General features: G+C 46.5%; 1 protein-coding gene across 1 annotated transcript in view; it reads left to right on the top strand.

Annotated features, from left to right (window-relative positions):
* The first annotated feature begins 3,928 nt into the window (after positions 1-3,928).
* Positions 3,929-14,319, top strand: part of LOC115081128 (extracellular calcium-sensing receptor-like) — a 36,927-nt gene continuing 26,536 nt past the window's right edge. The window contains exons 1-2 of the mRNA XM_029585636.1: positions 3,929-4,186; positions 4,430-5,269. Coding sequence (XP_029441496.1) covers positions 3,929-4,186; positions 4,430-5,269 — 1,098 coding nt within the window. The remainder of the gene's footprint in view (positions 4,187-4,429; positions 5,270-14,319) is intronic.

Below are 14,319 nucleotides of genomic sequence, written 5' to 3'. Positions count from 1 at the left end.
AGTAGTTAAATCTCAAACAGATTGTGATACATTACAGGAGGACCTTGTCAGACTGGAAGATTGGGCATCCAAATGGCAGATGAAATTTAATGTGGACAAGTGCAAAGTGATGCATATAGGGAAAAATAACCCTTGCTGTAGTTACACAATGTTAGGTTCTATCTTAGGAGCTACCACCCAGGAAAAAGATCTAGACGATCATAGTGGATAATACATTGAAATCATTGGCTCAGTGTGCTGTGCAGTTCAAAAAAGCAAACAGAATATTAGGAATTATTAGGAAGGGAATGGCAAATAAATGGAGGATGTCATAATGCCTCTGTATCATTTCATGGTGAGATCGCACCTTGAATACTGTGTGCAATTCTTGTTGCCGCATCTCAAAAAAGATATAGTTGCACTGAAGAAAATGCAGAGAAGGGCGACCAAAATGATAAGTGGCATGGAACGGCTGCTCTATGAGGAAAGGCTAAAGAAGTTAGGGCTGTTGAGTTTGGAGAAGAGATGACTGAGGAGGGATATGATAGAGGCCTACAAAATCATGAAAGGACTTGAACACGTCTACATAAATCAGTTATTACTCTCTCAGAGTAACTAAGAAGGACTAAGGGGCACTCCATGAAGTTATCAAGTAGCTCCTTTAAAACAAATCGAAGAAAATTATTTTTCACTCAGGGCTGGATTTTAAAACATACGCACGCAGCTTACATTTGTGCGTGCTACCTGACACGAGCAAATGTACGCCTGATTTTATAACATGCGTGCGCAGGCACGCGCTGTTATAAAATCCGGGGTTGGCGCATGCAAGGAGGTGCACAATTGTGCAACTTGCACGCGCTGAGCCGCGCTGCCTTTCTCCGCCCCCCCCAGCCTGAAACCGCCCCGTACCGTTGTTACAGAAGTTACGTCTACCAGAGGCAGGCATAACTTTCACACACCGGCCAACTGCTGGCGTGCGATCCCCTGGCCCAGCAGCCTTATGGAGGCCTCTGGCCACAACCCCGCCCCGCCCCCACCTCGTCCCCAGACCGTCCATTTTTTTCAAGCCTCGGGACTTACACGCGTCCTGGGGCTTTACGTGCGCCGCCGGGCCTCTTGAAAATAGTCCCGACATGCATAACCCTTTGAAAATCTGCCCCTCAGTGCAGTTAAGCTCTGGAATTCATTGCCAGAGGATGAGGTTACAGCAGTTAGTGTAACTGGATTTAAAAAAGGTTTGGATAAATTCCTAGAAGAAAAATCCATAAACTGCTATGATGGTAATTAGTAAGCAATAGTAGCTTGTGATTTATCTAATGTTTGGGTATTTGCTAGGTACTTGTGACTTGGATTGGCCACTGTTGGAAACGGGATACTGGGCTTGATGGACCCTTGGTCTGACTCAGTATGGTGTATCTTATATTCTTATGGGAAAGTCAGAGATCTACTGCTGTCCCTGACATTGCATCAGGCAGTAAGACTGGATGATTCTTCTGGTCTTTATCTGCCATTATATTCAATTACCTTTGTACAACATGGAGTCAGGGCTGGTGCAAGGGGATTGGGCGCCCTAGGCAATTTCAGTCTTGCGCCACCGCCCCCCCGTCGTGCCACCACCACCCCCGCCCCGGTCTCAGCCCTGACCCCTTCCCACCCTCCCAACCCCCCCCCCCCCACCCAAAAGAAAACTCACCTGGTGGTCCAGTGGGGGCCCAGAAGTGATCTGCTGCTCCCGGGCCTTGGCTGCCAAAAATCAAAATGGTACCAGTGACCTTCAGCCCCTACCATGTGACAGGGGCTACAGGTGCCATTGGTTGGCCCCTGTCACATGGTAGGGGCTAAAGGGCACCAGCGCCATTTTGGTTAGTGGCAGCCGAGGCCCTGGGAGCAGCAGATCGCTCCTGGGCTCTGCTGGACCACCAGGGGGGCATCGAGATGATGCCACGGGGGGTGGGGGGGGGGATCACCACGGTAGGCAGCAAAGTTTTGAAAGGGCAATTTTTTGCCCTTTCAACATTCTGCCACCTACCACAGTGCCCCCTACCACTCGGCACCCTAGGCACAGGCCTAACTCGCCTAGTGTTTCCTCCGGCCCTGCATGGAGTAAATTTTCATATATTTCCCACCTTTACATGGATAAAATAGAGATTTATTTATTTATTTATTTTGAAAGATTTCTATACCTTCTTTCACAAATAATAATTTGACCAAAACGGTTTACAAATATTAGAATAATGTCAGATAAAATAAAAATAAAATAAAAACATCTAATTAAATAAAATAAAATAAAAACACAAGAAGTAAATGAAAGAAAGTAAAGTTAATGAAAAAAATACAATGTCTACTTTAAGCCCTAATTCTAACTAATATGTTCTTAAATTAAATAATTAACTATATTACGTTTTACAAAAACAGAGTAAAGTCGGAATTTTAAAGTAAAATAAAACTAGGTTTCCCAAAAATTTTATCATATGGTTTATAGCAATATGAATCGCTGGATAGTCACAGAAACAATATATGGGATCTCAAACTGATTTCATTTCTTCATGTTCTGCAAAAGCTACTTTGAATAGGTATGTTTTTACCGATTTTTTGAATTCTTTATGGTTAGTAATTTGTCTTAGAGCATTGGGGAGAGAATTCCAAAGTAAGGGGCCCACCACAGAAAACGCTCTCTCTCTGGTTATATTTAATCTTGCGAGCCTGATTGTGGGTACATCAAGTAAATTCTTACTAGCAGATCTTAAATTTCTGGTTGGTTTGTAGAGTCGTAGTGTAGTACATAACCAAGTTCAATTGGGATCATGAATTAATGAATGAATTAATGAATGAATTAATGATAATACTTTATATTTCACACGGAATTTAATTGGGAGCCAGTGTAATTGAAAAGAATAGGAGAAATATGATTGTCTCATTGGAGATCCTGTCAGTAGGTGAGCTGCAGCATTTTGAATCTGCTGCAGAGGTTTTAAAGTGGAATCAGGCAAGCCTAAAAACAAACTGTTACAGTAATCTAAGCCAGAGAAAATAAGAGATTGGAGAACTGATTGGAAATCAGATTTGAATAACAAAGGTTTTAATCTTTTTAAAGTATGAAGTTTAAAGAATGAGTTTTTTACTAAATGAGAGACATGGTGGTTAGAGATAGATTAGTATTCAGTTGTATTCCTAGATTTTGGGCTATTCTTTTGATTTCAATTACTTCATTTCCTAATGTGATGGTTGATGGCGGACAATTTGTGGGATTATCAATCACACTTAACAGTAATAGCTCTGTTTTTTTGGTGGTAAGTTTAAGTCTACAATGACTTAGCCATTGCTTGATTGTTTTTACATAGATTTTACATAATGAGATGGTATCAGCCCATGATGATTTATACGGAACAAAAAGTTGTATATCGTCCTCATAAATCTTAAATTGTGGATAGTATTTGACACAATGGTAGGAGGTAAATATTGAATAATACTGGAGATAACGAAGACCTTGCGGGATTCCAGTGGTTTGGGTATAAATTTGAGAAGATTTACCTGTAAGATTTACTCGATAGCATCGGTTAGTGAGGTAACTACTAAACCAGTTTAAAACAGATATCCCAAGTAAATCAATCATATCAACAAAAAATATCTGATGTACGTACATTCAACCAAATAGAAAAAAGTTGTTTAGGGCTGTGTTTTGGAGGCATGTTGGAAGATATGTGCATGTATTTAATTTTTTAACCAGTTAAGTGCACACACATAATTTTGTCAACAAAATAAGCTGATATTTAAACTGAATGTGTACGAGTACCTTGTTTCTGAAAAACAGCTGAGTTTGTGCATGGCCCATTGGGTGCTCTATTGGAAACTTTCCATTATGCATACATTTGCTAATTTTCCATTTATATCACACATTTCTGTTGTTTATTTTAGAATACAATTACTTATTTACCAGCAGATGCATGCCATGGCATTTGCCTTGGAAGAAATTAACAGAAATGGCACCCTGCTGCCCAACATCACCCTGGGGTTCTGGATATATGACTCCTGTGATACGCCATCCCGGTCTCTGCAAGGCACAATGTGGCAACTCACTGGGTGCAAAGACCCCATCCCAAATTACACCTGCAGGGGAACATCGCCATTAGCTGCAGTGCTTGGAGATGCTAGGTCTCAATTGTCCATAACTATGGCTCAGCTACTGGGGGTCTACAAATATGCACAGGTATGGACTAGTTATAATGAAGTTTGGAATATTCTGCTGCCTTAGTTATTTGTAAGGGATATTTCATTGTTTTTTATGGCAGCTTGATCACCTTTGGACCAAGGGACATTATTAGGGCAGGAAACATTGAGTATGTCTTGAGATAACCTTTAAGGAAAAAAGGAAAATAAATAATGCATATTATCATTCTGAAAATGAATGATCAAGAATAAGAAAAACTAATTAATGTTAAAATTTTTCTAGATCAGCTATGCCGCTTCCGTAGCCACTCTTAGTGATAAAAGTCGATTTCCCTCTTTCCTCCGCACTGTTCCAAGTGATGAGTTACAGTCTCTGAGCATCGCCCGGTTGATCACCTTCTTCGGTTGGACCTGGGTCGGAATCCTTGCTGAGGACAGTGACTATGGATTGATAGGGAGTGAGATGCTAAAAGAAAAACTGATTAAGGCTGGGGTCTGTGTTGCTTTCTACGAAATCATTCCCCTATTTTACTCTCAAGAGAAGACACGGCACATTTTGGAGGTGGTAAAGAAAATGACAGCCAAAGTCATTGTGGCCTTTTCCTCTGCAAACAAACTCTATCCAGTGATGCTGGCAATTGTAAAGAGTGAAATATTTGGGAAAATCTGGATTGCTACAAATGCCTGGGCTGACTTTCCAATATTTAATGTAAAGGATTTTTCAAAGTCTCTTAAAGGAACCATTGCATTCTCTGTTCCTACAGGCAACATTCCAAGATTCAAAGACTACCTCTATGACCTTCATCCTTTCAGAACTATAGAAGACACCTTTGTTGTGGAATTTTGGGAAGAAGTTTTTGGCTGCAGGTGGGCTGACCCCAAAGTGGACCAGGACACTCTTCAAAAACTAAGCAGAGCAGGGAATCTCTGCACAGGGAAGGAAGACCCAAGGACGCTTGATATTCGTTTCTTTGATATGACAAACCTAAGGTTTGCGTATAATGCTTATAACACTGTGTATGTGGTGGCTCATGCCCTGCATGCCATGCATTCCTGTAAACCTGGAGAAGGACCTTTCTTCAATGGGTCATGTGGGGACATCAAACACATTAAACCTTGGCAGGTATGTGCCAGTGTTTGTTTGGGATATGCGATTGTAAGTATGTTTGACCCTTACAGTGGGCCTGTTTTTCAAAAGTATTTACACATGCAAAACTGGATTTTACATGTTTAATGCACTTTACCCAATCAAATGGGCTTTTGAAAATTTTACAATATATGCCATTGAATTGTCCATAGGATTTACCTGTGTAATATGTAAATTAGGGATGTGAATCGTGTCCTCGATTGTCTTAACGATCGATTTCGGCTGGGAGGGGGAGGGAATCGTATTGTTGCCGTTTGGGGGGGTAAAATATCGTGAAAAATCGTTAAAAATCGTTAAAAATTCGAAAAATCGAAAAACCGGCACATTAAAAACCCCCTAAAACCCACCCCCGACCCTTTAAATTAAATCCCCCACCCTCCCGAACCCCCCCCCAAATAACTTAAATAACCTGCGGGTCCAGCGGCGGTCCGGAACGGGCTCCTGCTCCTGAATCTTGTCGTCTTCAGCCGGCGCCATTTTCCAAAATGGCGCCGAAAAATGGCGGCGGCCATAGACGAAAAAGATTGGACGGCAGGAGGTCCTTCCGGACCCCCGCTGGACTTTTGGCAAGTCTCGTGGGGGTCAGGAGGCCCCCCACAAGCTGGCCAAAAGTTCCTGGAGGTCCAGCGGGGGTCAGGGAGCGATTTCCCGCCGCGAATCGTTTTCGTACGGAAAATGGCGCCGGCAGGAGATCGACTGCAGGAGGTCGTTCAGCGAGGCGCCGGAACCCTCGCTGAACGACCTCCTGCAGTCGATCTCCTGCCGGCGCCATTTTCCGTACGAAAACGATTCGCGGCGGGAAATCGCTCCCTGACCCCCGCTGGACCTCCAGGAACTTTTGGCCAGCTTGTGGGGGGCCTCCTGACCCCCACGAGACTTGCCAAAAGTCCAGCGGGGGTCCGGAAGGACCTCCTGCCGTCCAATCTTTTTCGTCTATGGCCGCCGCCATTTTTCGGCGCCATTTTGGAAAATGGCGCCGGCTGAAGACGACAAGATTCAGGAGCAGGAGCCCGTTCCGGACCGCTGCCGTTCCGGACCGCCGCTGGACCCGCAGGTTATTTAAGTTATTGGGGGGGGGATTTAATTTAAAGGGTCGGGGGTGGGTTTTAGGGGGTTTTAGTGTGCCGGCTCACGATTCTAACGATTTATAACGATAAATCGTTAGAATCTGTATTGTATTGTGTTCCATAACGGTTTAAGACGATATTAAAATTATCGGACGATAATTTTAATCGTCCTAAAACGATTCACATCCCTAATGTAAATGGCTTTTGAAAATTGCTATGATAATATGTTACATTTACACGCATAACTACTTTGAAAATTCACCTCTGTATGAGGTTAACTTTTTAAAGGACATCTAGCAGCAGAAATTGATATATGCTTTTCAGTGTGCAGAAACTGAACTGATTTTCAAACACCAGGTACCCACATACATTATGTTATGCGGTTAACAGTTGTGCAGACTCTGTTATTCAAAAAGATATAATTAGATTTCTTACCTGCTGATTTTCTTTCCTGAAATCCTACCAGACCAGTTCATATGTCTTGAGTTTATCTCCCCTACCAGCAGATGGAGACAGTGAAAGATAAAGGTGAACCGGTAGATGTAGTGTATTTGGATTTTCAGAAGGCATTTGACAAAGTTCCTTATGAGAGGCTTCTAGGAAAAGTAAAAAGTCATGGGATAGGTGGCGATGTCCTTTCGTGGATTGCAAACTGGCTAAAAGACAGGAAACAGAGAGTAGGATTAAATGGACAATTTTGTCAGTGGAAGGGAGTGGGCAGTGGAGTGCCTCAGGGATCTGTATTGGGACCCTTACTTTTCAATATATTTATAAATGATCTGGAAAGAAATACGACGAGTGACGTAATCAAATTTGCAGATGATACAAAATTGTTCAGAGTAGCTAAATCACAAGCAGATTGTGATAAATTGCAGGAAGACCTTGTGAGTGGAAAATTGGGCATCGAAAATGGCAGATAAAATTTAATGTGGATAAGTGCAAGGTGATATATATAGGGGAAAATAACCCATGCTATAGTTACACAAATTTAGGTTCCATATTAGGAGCTACCACCCAAGAAAGAGATCTAGGCGTGATAGTGGATAACATATTGAAATTGTCAGTTCAGTGTGCTGCAGCAGTGAAAAAAGTAAACCAAATGTTGGGAATTATTAGAAAGGGAATAGTGAATAAAACGGAAAATGTCATAATGCCTCTGTATCGCTCCATGGTGAGACCGCACCTTGAATACTGTGTACAATTCTGGTCGTTGCATCTCAAAAAAGATATAGTTGCGATGGAGAAGGTGCAGAGAAGGGTGACCAAAATGATAAAGGGAATGGAACAGCTCCTCTATGAGGAAAAACTAAAGAGGTTAGGAGTTTTCAGCTTGGAGAGGAGACGGTGTTAGCACCGCCGGCCGCGGCAAGCCACGATCGGGGCCGGGTGTCATGGCCGCCGGCCGCAGCGGACTGCGACTGAGGCCGGGCCGGCGGGTGCTGAAGAAATAGTTACCCGGGACGTCGGACGGCGTTCGGGGCTCCTGCGGGGCAGGCTGCCCTCCTGCTTCTTCCTGCGGCCGCTGCCTCGTTGCCGGGCTGGCTGGGTCCTCAGAGTTCGGCTTCGCCCCCATTGCTTCCCCTAGGGCCACGCGTGCGGCTGAAGATTGTTCTTAAAGGAACCATGACAGGAAGTTGTCATGGCTCCTCCTGAGTCTCCTCCCCTGGCTTCTGGTACTTAAGGCAAGGTCTGAGCATTCAGACCTTGCCTTGGTATTGAGGTTCCTGCTTGAGTTGCTCCTGTGTTCTCGGTTCCTGGTTCTTCGTCCCACTCTGCTTCCCTGCTCCGTGGATTGCTTCTTGGCTTCTGACTTCTGGATTGGTGGACGTGTCTTCTCCTGGCTTGATCCTGGTTCGGCATTGGACCCTTCTCTGGCTTGATCCTGGTACGGCTTTGGACCCTTCTCCTGCTTAGACCCTGGACTGGATTCAGACCTCGTCTGTGTATCAAACCTCGGACCGGCTTTGGACTCTTCTACGACTCCGTCCTCAGACTGCTACGACCTGCTGGAGGCGCCAGCCGTCTGGAACCCACGACCTGCAGGTGGCGCCTGCATCCAGACCTTTCTACAGTCTTCTAAGGACTCTCCTAAGTCCCAGCGGCCGGACCCCTAGGGGCTCCTCCTGGGGGGATTGCGTGCTTCCAGGGTGAAGTCTTCAGTCAAGTTTCTCCTGTCCAAAAGGCCTCGCCCTTCGATGGTAGCTGTCTACCTTGAAACAGGGGTCCACTTTCATAACAGAATACCAAGGCCATGGACCCGACAAAGGCCTCAGCCCGACAAGCCATTCCAGGACTAGCTCAGAAGGTCATGGAACAGCAACGCATACTGGAATCCATGGCATCTTCACTGGAATGATTTAACGCACGTCTGGATTCAATGGCAGCTGCTCAGGCCATTTCTCCACCAGTGCCATCGATAATGCCAAGCAACACCCGAACCGCTATTCCGCTACCCATTCCCCCACGTTACGCAGGTGATCCTCACCTGTGTCAGGGATTTATTGACCAGTGCTGCATGCACTTTCAGCTTCAAGCTTCGTTGTTCCCAGATGACCTCACTAAGACTACTTATATTCTGTCTCTATTGGAAGGGAAAGCCCTGGCATGGGCTTCTCCCTTTTGGCGACGATCGGACCCAGTTCTGCAGGATCTTTCAAAATTTTTGGAACTATTCCAAGCTGTATTTGATGATCCCGGGAAACAGGTGGTCGCTGGTTCTAAACTTCTGCAACTCTGGCAGGGAAGCCGACCCTTAGCGGATTATACCATCGAATTTAGAACACTGGCCTCAGAACTGCACTGGGAAGAAAATTGCCTACGATCCATATATTTAGAAGGTTTGTCATCCAGAATTAAGGACGAGATGGTGGCTCGAGACCTACCAAGATCGCTGGACGGAATTGTGGACTTGGTAACTCGGATAGAACACCGACTACAAGAAAGAGCTCGCGAAGGAGCTAATTCCAGGAAATTCGCTACAGCTAACTTTCTCCGTCCAGTAGCTTCCGCCTCATGAACTGCACCCACTACTGGAGGCTCTGTTGAAGAACCAATGCAATTGGACGTGGACCTCTCTCTCCAGAGGAATGGCAAAGACGCCGCCGAGCGGGTCTTTGTATGTAGTGTGGAGGAAAGGGTCACCTCATAGCCCGTTGCCCAATATGTCCGGGAAACTTCCAAGCCTAGGCTCTTGCGGAGGAGTAACCCTAGGCATTACCTCTCCAGCTCCCCCACTCACTCTACGGATCTCCTTGGAACTTGGGGATCTCCAATTTTCTACCATGGCTTTAGTAGATTCAGGGGCAGGAGGAAGTTTCATCCTTCAAGATATAGTTGAACAGCTCCATATTCCTCTTCGACCTTGCCCCAAGCCATTGATTATATCCTCTATCCACGGAGATCCCCTGCCGGGAAGGATAACTCATCAAAACTGTTCCCCTGGTGTGTCGCATAGCTCCCAAGCATTCAGAACAAATTTCATTTTATGTCATCCAGAGAGCCATACATCCTGTGGTTTTAGGCATCCCCTGGTTACAACGTCATAACCCTCAGTTTGACTGGACGTCCTTAAAACTTCTTCAATGGGGATCCGCTTGCCGAGAAAACTGCCTGCAAGAAATCACGCCAACTGACAGTTATGTCTGTACTACACTACTTGAAGGTTTGCCCGCTCAGTATGGTCAATTTGCAGATGTCTTTTCTAAAACAGCTGCGGATATTCTGCCTCTGCATCGGGAGTTTGACTGTGCCATTAATTTGGTTCTGGGGGCATCACCCCCTCGAGGCAGGGTCTATCCATTATCCGCCTCGGAGACCCAAGCCATGACTAAATACATTCAGGAGAATCTACAGAAGGGGTTCATTTGATGATCCACGTCCCCGGCGGGAGCTGGGTTCTTCTTTGTGGAAAAAAAAGATGGGACTCTGTGTCCATGTATCAATTTAGGTGGACTCAACGCCATCACCATAAAAGACCGCTACCCATTGCCTTTAATTTCTGAACTATTTGATCGTTTACAAGGAGCCCAGATATTTTCCAAACTAGATCTCAGAGGGGCCTACAATCTAATCAGGATTCGTGAAGGGGACGAATGGAAGACGGCTTTTAATACAAGAGATGGCCATTATGAATATCTCGTTATGCCCTTCGGACTGACCATTGCCCCTGCAGTTTTTCAACACCTCATTAATGACATATTTCGGGATTTACTCTATGTCTGTGTAGTAGTCTATTTGGACAACATTCTTATTTTCTCTTCTAATTTACAGTCCCACCGACAACATGTCATCCAAGTTTTACAACGCCTAAGAGAGAACAGACTGTATGCCAAGATTGAAAAATGCATTTTTGAAAAAGAATCTTTACCCTTTCTGGGGTACATTATCTCTAAAGAGGGATTTCTAATGGATCCCACCAAGCTGAAATGCATGAAAGAGTGGCCTCGGCCTAATGGATTACGCGCGCTTCAGCGCTTTCTTGGTTTTGCGAATTACTATCACAGCTTTATTCAGAACTTTTCCAAATTAGCAGCACCTCTCACTGCGCTGACTCGTAAGGGAGCTAATATTAAGGCTTGGCCCGTTGAGGCTGAAGAAGCCTTCCAGGCACTTAAGAACGCTTTTCTTCAGCAACCATGTCTTCGACACCCTGACCCCAGACGTCCCTTCACCGTGGAAGTGGATGCATCGGCTGAGGGAGTTGGAGCTATCCTAAGTCAGACCAATACCTCTGGAACTTCCCATCCGTGTTCGTACTTCTCCAAGAAATTCTCTTTGGCAGAATGCAATTACTCCATTGGGGATAAGGAGCTTCTCGCCATTAAGTTGGCACTGGAAGAGTGGCGTCAGTGGTTGGAGGGAGCGCAACACCGCATAACCATCTTCACTGATCATAAAAATTTGACATACCTTCAACAAGCTCAACGTCTGAACCCTCGTCAGGCCCGTTGGGCTCTCTTTTTCACTCGTTTTAATTTTGAATTACGCTACCAACCAGCCGATAAGAACAATAAGGCTGACGCTTTATCTCGATCATTTTCCACGGAGGATACTGAGGAACCAGTACAGCATATCATTGACCCGGCCCGCATCATTCTGTCTGCTACCTTCACGGTGCCACCGGGAAAGACGGTGGTGCCTAAAAGACTTCGTAACAAAGTTTTGGCCTGGAGCCATGACTCCCAGTTAGCAGGACACCCCGGATGAATACGTACGCAAACGCTTCTCCAACAATACTACTGGTGGCCCGAGATGCGCAAGGATATACGAGCATATGTAGACTCTTGCCCAGTCTGCGCGCAACATAAAGTTCTCCAGGGGAAAACCATGGACACACATCTCCACAGACTTTATAGTGAATCTTCCACCATCTGAAGGCAACACCGTAATATGGGAAGTGGTAGATCACTTTTCAAAAATGGCTCATTTCATCCCACTCCCCTCCCTCCCATCTGCTCCACGACTGGCTCAATTGTTCATGCTTCACATTTTTCGCCTTCACGGATTGCCCCAACACATCACTTCTGACCGGGGTCCTCAGTTCACGGAACGATACTGGCTCAACCTCTGCAAGAAATTCCAGAATTCTCTAGACTTTACCACGGCATTCTATCCTCAGGCTAATGGTCAGGCGGAACATACCAATCACATGTTGAAACAGTTCCTACGTCTTTATGTCAACTCTCGGCAAGATGATTGGGTGTCACTTCTTTCCTGGGCTGAGTTCTCTCACAATTCACATGCTGGTACCTCTACGGGGGCATCCCCTTTTCAGATTGTCTTCAGTCGTCAACCCAGACCTCCTTTGCCTGTATCCCTACCTGTTCCATTACCAGCAGCTCAGCTAACAGCTACGCAGCTGAAGCAGCTTTGGGCCCATACTCAACAGATGCTACAGAAAGCAGCTCTGTCTGCTAAGAAATTTGCTGATCTACATCGACGACGGGCTCCTCAGTTTCACCCCGGGGAAAAGGTGTGGCTCAGCACCCGGCATATCCATCTGAGAGTCCCTTCCATGACACTGGCTCCTCGTTATATTGGACCTTTCAAGGTACTGCGACAGTTAGGTCCAGTGACCTACCAACTTTGGTTACCTGCTACATTGCGAATTCACAACTCATTCCATGTGTCTCTTCTGAAGCCATTGGACCTCAAGTGGCCTAGCCGGAAACCACCCATGGCTGCGCACCATCAAGCAGTGGACGAAACTATTTATCAAGTTCGTGACGTTCTGGATGTCCGGAGACGGGGCACCACTTGGGAGTACCTCCTAGGGGGAGGCCTAAAGGAGGGGGTACTGTTAGCACCGCCGGCCGCAGCAAGCCTCGACCGGGGCCGGGTGTCATTGCCGAGGCCGCTGCCGCATTGCCGGGCTGGCTGGCTCCTCGGGGTTCGGCTTTGCCCCCAATGCTTCCCCTAGGGCCGCGCGCGTAGCTGAAGATTATTCTTAAAGGAGCCATGACAGGAAGTTGTCATGGCTCCTCCTGAGTCTCCTCCCCTGGCTTCTGGTACTTAAGGCAAGGTCTGAGCATTCAGACCTTGCCTTGGTATTGAGGTTCCTGCTTGAGTTGCTCCTGTGTTCTCGGTTCCTGGCTCTTCGTCCCGCTCTGCTTCCCTGCTCCGTGGATTGCTTCTTGGCTTCTGACTTCTGGACTGGTGGACGTGTATTCTCCTGGCTTGATCCTGGTACGGCATTGGACCCTTCTCTGGCTTGATCCTAGTTCGGCTTTGAACCCTTCTCCTGCTTAGACCCTGGACTGGATTCGGACCTCGTCTGTGTATCGAACCTCGGACCGGCTTTGGACTCTTCTACGGCACCTGTCCTCAGACTGCTACGACCTGCTGAAGGCGCCAGCCATCTGGAACCCACGACCTGCAGGAGGCGCCTGCATCCAGACCTTTCTACAGTCTTCCGAGGAGTCTCCTAAGTCCCAGCGGCCGGACCCCTACGGGCTCCTCCTGGGGGGGGTGTTGCATGTTTCCAGGGTGAAGTCTTCAGTCAAGTTTCTCCTGTCCAAAAGGCCTCGCCCTTCGACGGTAGCTGTCTACCTCGAAACAGGGGTCCACTTTCATAACAGATGGCTGAGGGGGGATATGATAGAGATGTTTAAAATCATGTGAGGTCTTGAATGGGTAAATGTGAATTGCTTATTAGAGATGTGAATCGGAACCGGAATCGGTTCGGATTCCGGTTCCGATTCACATGTGATTTTTTTTTCATTGGGCCTGATCGCTGTTTTGTTTATCGGCTGCACCCGAGCCGATAAACAAAAAACCCACCCCAACCCTTTAAAACTAATCCTTTTGCTTCTCCCACCCTCCCAACCCCCCAAAAACATTTTACAGGTACCTGGTGGTCCAGGGGGGTCCCGGGAGTGATCTCCCACTCTCAGGCCATCGGCTGCACTAATAAAAATGGCGCTGATGGCCTTTGCCCTTACCATGTGACAGTGTATCCGTGCCATTGGGTGGCACCTGTCACATGGAGGGAGCACTGGATGGCCGGCGCCATCTTTAAAAATGTCGCGTGCCATACAGTGCTCCTACCATGTGACAGGAGCCGGCCAATGGCACGGATACCCTGTCACATGGTAAGGGCAAAGGGCCATCGGCGCCATTTTGATTAGTGGCAGCCGACGGCCCGAGAGTGGGAGATCGCTCCCGGGGCTCTCACTGGACCTCCAGGTACCTGCAAAATGTTTTTGGGGGGGTCAGGAGGGTGGGGGAAGCAAAGGGATTAATTTTAAAGGGTCCGGGTGGGTTTAGGGTTATTTTTGTGTGCTGTTTTTCCCGCCCTCCCCCAAAACGATAAGAGAACCCCCACGAACAATATCGTGGGGTTTTCCTATCATTTTGGGGAGCCCCCGATTTCAGACAATTTTGAAAATATCGCCGATATTTTCAATCGTCCGAAGCCCGATTCACATCCCTATTGCTAATTTACTCTTTCAGATATTAGAA

This window comes from Rhinatrema bivittatum, chromosome 19 (assembly GCF_901001135.1).
Source record: "Rhinatrema bivittatum chromosome 19, aRhiBiv1.1, whole genome shotgun sequence".
Classification (NCBI taxonomy): domain Eukaryota; kingdom Metazoa; phylum Chordata; class Amphibia; order Gymnophiona; family Rhinatrematidae; genus Rhinatrema; species Rhinatrema bivittatum.
Note: the sequence above shows the minus strand (reverse complement) of the source record. Positions and strands in the feature narration are given on the sequence as shown.